The sequence below is a fragment of the Hyposmocoma kahamanoa genome, unplaced genomic scaffold (assembly GCF_003589595.1).
Source record: "Hyposmocoma kahamanoa isolate Upper Pololo Valley unplaced genomic scaffold, ASM358959v1 87, whole genome shotgun sequence".
Classification (NCBI taxonomy): domain Eukaryota; kingdom Metazoa; phylum Arthropoda; class Insecta; order Lepidoptera; family Cosmopterigidae; genus Hyposmocoma; species Hyposmocoma kahamanoa.
In genome coordinates this window covers 6,623,208-6,628,062 of record NW_020654422.1, presented here as the reverse complement: position 1 = coordinate 6,628,062, position 4,855 = coordinate 6,623,208, and the positions used below count along the sequence as shown (strand labels likewise).

Below are 4,855 nucleotides of genomic sequence, written 5' to 3'. Positions count from 1 at the left end.
GTCACAGGAGACCAGGTCGAACGCCCTCAATTGTCGGCCAGTGGCGGATTTGCAATCTTGGCTGGTCTAGGTCCTAGGCCATGTAGTCAGTACCAGCGTCCGTTCAGTAGTTTTTGAGTTTATCGCAATCAGACAGACAGGCGTAGTGATGTAGTGATTATACATTACATTACAGATATGTAACAAATCTATATTTTAGACATAAAATGTACGAAGGTGATTTAGACAGATTATTGTTATACGATGCGGTGCAATACGGCCCGCCATAATGTGCGTGAGCCTTTAGAATATTTAGGTACTTTGAGTTATTTCTAGTTATCATCAGTCCTCAGTGAATTTTTTGTCTCGATTGGCCGCCCTAGGCCCGGGCCTACTGGGCCTTAGGGCAAATCCGCCGCTGTTGTCGGCTAATGTAGTAATTAACAGTACGCTTGAGGCATAATTGCATTTTCTGTTGATAATTTAGGTCTAATTCCGAACTGGTTATCATGCAATTGCAAGCCCCCGTTCACACCGCGTTGCACTGCACGTTTTTTACAGTATAAATCCGAACCGAACAAATAGTGGCGCATACATTAGATATAGAACCGTTCACACCTGTGGTTCACACGGTATTTGTCCTGCAAAAAAACGCACATACATACAAACGCACATCGAATACGGCAAAAAAAAACGTGCAGTGCAATGCCGTGTGAACGGGGAATAAGTGTTTATTGAAATGCATATCAAGAACACCGTCGTACACCTTCTCAAATATAGTAGCCAGCGAGATAAACCTATAATTATTTTTAATAAATATGCGTAAGAATGTTATATTGGAGTCCATTAGATACTTTTGTAACTCGAGCCCCAAGTCGAGCCTGGACACTCTAATGCAGTATCGACTTTATAGTAAAATTGCGAACATTCTCTTATTTAGAATTCAATTATTAAGTCATTTGTATACATTAACAACGTAACGTTACTTTTGAGGATGGCATGGGAGACCGGGAGGGAGGTAAGAGTAAGTTAGAAAATTTTTTTTGGATCAAGAAAAACCGTTGTCTTTTTATTTTATCTTATTGTTCAGGAAGAATGTAGCCTCTGTGGATTTTCGACGTCTAACCGAATTAGGAATATATGAGAATATTAAAGTTCTCAAAGTAGTTAATGAGACCTGTTTATTAATATTATGCCATAAAAACTGCTTTTCAATACCGAGAAGTTTTTAGGGACTAAACCATTAACTAGCCTCAGCTTAACTCTAACGTCATATATATTCTCAATTCAACTGTATTTTTTGTGTATTGTACTATATTACTCCGACATTTGTGAACCGATTTCGATTTTTATATCATGCCGATCTGCCACTCAGAGGTCCCGGTTTCGATTCCCGGGCCGGGAGAAAAAATATATATATATATAAACATGTAGGCCGTATATATATATATATATACGGCATATTTATATGTATATATTAGTTTAGTATTAGTAGTTTGGGTGTAATTTGTAGTTGTCTATGTGTGGTTTCTTTTTTTTGACGGAAAATGGAAAAGTGCCTCATTAGTTGTCTCATTCAAATTTAATTTTTTTTAATTTGGATTTCACCCAGTTTCCGTTAACCAAATTCAATAAAACTTGACAAATAGATGTAATTCCACAATTTGAGGTCGATTTTTCATTTATTTGTTTATTATGGGCACTGGGCGTTCAGATAAAATTGACCACTTTAAATGTGTCTAAATCATTACTTAGTTTGACCTTTTAGATTTTTTGTTTCGTAATTTCCCGGCTAAATGTAAAAGAAAATGTATATTCAAGGTTTTAAAACTTTTTAAAGCTATTTTAAAACTAGTGAACCTTGAACTTGAAAGTGGCATAATTTTCTATGCACAATCAATGTGGCTTTGTTTAGCATTTGAAGATTACTTGCATGCCAAAAATTTTACTCATATTTACAAATCAGGCTTTTCAAATTGCTTGAATTAATATTAATTTTAGATTAATTTTGATATACCTACTATATAGACAATATTTAGGTTACAATATAATTATTGTGATGGTTTCTTAAGTTTTCGTGCAAAAGCAGTAACAGAATTTATTGAACAATGGACTCTGTAACAATGGATTATTACGGTGAGTTAAGGAGCCATTCTTCTAGCAGTTTTAATTTTTAGTTAATCTAATCGATTTAGTGCTAGTCGGAATCACGCACAGAAGAGAGTTCTGGGACAGAAATAAAAAAATATTCTGTGGACCAGAGAGTCAAACCTGACTACGAGCCCAGGATTTATACTTACCGATGCTACCGACTTTAGTTTCTATTTATAATGAACGTTTACTTTGATGACAGAACAAATGTGTGATACCGATGAAGATGATGAAGAAAGTATGAGGATCTATGAAGGCGGACATTGGACTTGGGATGAAAAAATTCAGGGGCTAAATTTCGTAAGGTTGGTGAAATTTTCATTGTTTAATTTCTTTTTTTTCAAGCGACGGGACGAACAAGTCATGCTCTTGGTGGTAAGCGATACGCCCATCCAGATACAGTACCCTTCAGAGCTTTAAATCGCAAAAATCTAAGGGGCACCGCCACCGCCGAGCGTCACCCTGAAACGTTAAATTTACATTATCTGATCTTAAACTGTATGAGTTGTTGATAATATGGTCATGTGAACATTACCAAGAACATAATAAATTTGGAAATTTAATTTCATTTCATCATCACCATCATCATTCTTTTTTAAGGATACCAAGTGATAGGACAAACAAATCGTGCGCCTGGTGGTGCAACCACTCAGAGCTATAACTCACAAAGATATGAGGGGCACTGCCACTGCGCTCATGACTCTGAAACATATTAAGTTGACAAGTCCCATGTACTAATAATTTCGCCAGCATCGTTACCCTTCAAAACCCAAACGCTGTAGGTAATGCTCACATTACTGCTTGGCAGCAAAAATAGATAAGTTGGCAGTACTTTGCTGGACGAACTCATTCACGAGGAGCTTTACCTACTGCTACTAAAATTCTTTAACCGGTTTTTGGAACTGGGAAAGCAGTTCTCAAGAACAATATAAGTGTTCTCAAATTGGCACGGCGGGCAAGAATGGGTTAAGGTCGTTGACTTTATTCCTTCGCCCATATTCACGGCCGCAATTCTGTCCTTAGTCAACAACTGGCTTATTTAAGTAAGTATAACATTTCTGACCTCTCCCCGCCTGCCTCTCATACACCTAACACATGGTTATCTAACTGTAAAAGCTGTATCTACATAATAAAATTTTCTTGTAGCAACAATCCTGGGACTGAAACAATAGCAGTGAAATTGCCGAAAAAACCCCCAACCGGAACTATACAATTCAGGGACAATATTGATATAATGGAACAGGTAAATTGTCTATAGGTTACTATGCCGTTTACTTGCTGGCTGTACCTGCGTTACTTTTTTTTTATAATATCAAGAGACGGGACGAACAAGTCGAACGCTTGGTGGTTTGTGACACGCCTAGCCATAACACTTGCAATAAGCTACTCAGTTTCAAATCGCAAAGATGTGAGGGTGTATTACCGCTACGATTATCCCCCAAATTGTCAAGTCTGCCTGTAGTTTCGCCAGCACTAGTTACCCTTCGAAACCGGAACGCAGAAATGGTTATATATTACTGCTTGGTGGTAAAAATATCTAAGTGCCTCAAAAGTTAACTCGAGATTTTCACTATGCCTCTCAATTTTATTGAGAGGCATAGTGAAAATCTCGAGTTAACTTCTTTTTCAATGAAATAGCAAAGTATGTTCTTACAAAAAAGATATTCTAACCATTGATTATGTACTATATGACTCTCTCGTTACTCTTGCAAATCATCAACATTTATCAAACAATTTAAGGTTAACTTATAGAGTTGAACAGAACTAGGGATACACATACGTATGATTCGATTATTATGAAGATCGATTTAAGCGTATATGATCTAGTAATTTTTTTTAATGATTCATTTCAATGCGGTTGCAAAGCGTAACGGACTAAAATAGAAACGAAACAAATGGTCCATTATCATATTTATAATCGAAACAAAAACCTTGTCTTATTAAGTTATTATGGTCAGGCAGTAAACAGGTATTGACAATTATTTGTTTCGAGGAAGCAAAATCCATTACAGACAAATGTAAAAAAGGTATTATACAAATAATGAAACATTATAAGGGCAGATTAAAATAAAAACTTAGTTCACATTGCTTTAATTCATAGCTGTCAAACTTACTAATATAATAAAATTCAAATATTGAAAAGTTTGTAAGTCAAGGATTGCAATTTGTGAAAAGAGTAAAAACTAAAAAATATTAAAGTATGTTTAACTATTGGCAATTCCATAATACATAGGGCACACTATAAGTTTCCGGATGGCCACTTACATAAACAATATTTATTTATTTATTTATTTATTTATTTTAGGGAGATTAACAGCTAAATTAATACAAATAAGTGATAATATTACAAGTTACAATGCTAATTATAAATCTCCACAAATAGCTTAAAAAATAATGTAAGTAAGTTTTGGTAAACAGCAAAATAAAATAAAATAAATTAAGAAAAACCAAGATTACAACTTCAATAAACGAATACACTACCAAATGCTAAGCAAAATTAATTTTTAAAGTAACATTAAGTCACACAAAGGAAAGAGAAAACATTAATTAACTATAGGAAGACAAGCAGATGCAGGAAAGAGAAAAATGTAAATAATAACAATAGTGAGAACAATAATAATAATAACATAATATTAACACAAAACACACAGTTTAGCCAACCGCACAAAATAGAGCTAGTAAACTTAATTTTTAAAATATTGTTTAGTAAGTAGACGCCGAATCG

The 4,855-nt window shown here is 34.8% G+C and overlaps 1 protein-coding gene across 3 annotated transcripts in view; it reads left to right on the top strand.

Annotated features, from left to right (window-relative positions):
- The first annotated feature begins 1,918 nt into the window (after positions 1-1,918).
- Positions 1,919-4,855, top strand: part of LOC113235263 (protein phosphatase 1 regulatory subunit 36-like) — an 11,723-nt gene continuing 8,786 nt past the window's right edge. For all 3 annotated transcript variants that reach the window (XR_003310855.1, XR_003310854.1, XM_026470907.1), the window contains exons 1-3: positions 1,919-2,115; positions 2,333-2,435; positions 3,277-3,373. Coding sequence is in view for 1 of the 3 variants with exons in the window: in XM_026470907.1 (XP_026326692.1) it covers positions 2,088-2,115; positions 2,333-2,435; positions 3,277-3,373 (228 nt within the window). In the remaining 2 variants the exon portion in view is untranslated. The remainder of the gene's footprint in view (positions 2,116-2,332; positions 2,436-3,276; positions 3,374-4,855) is intronic.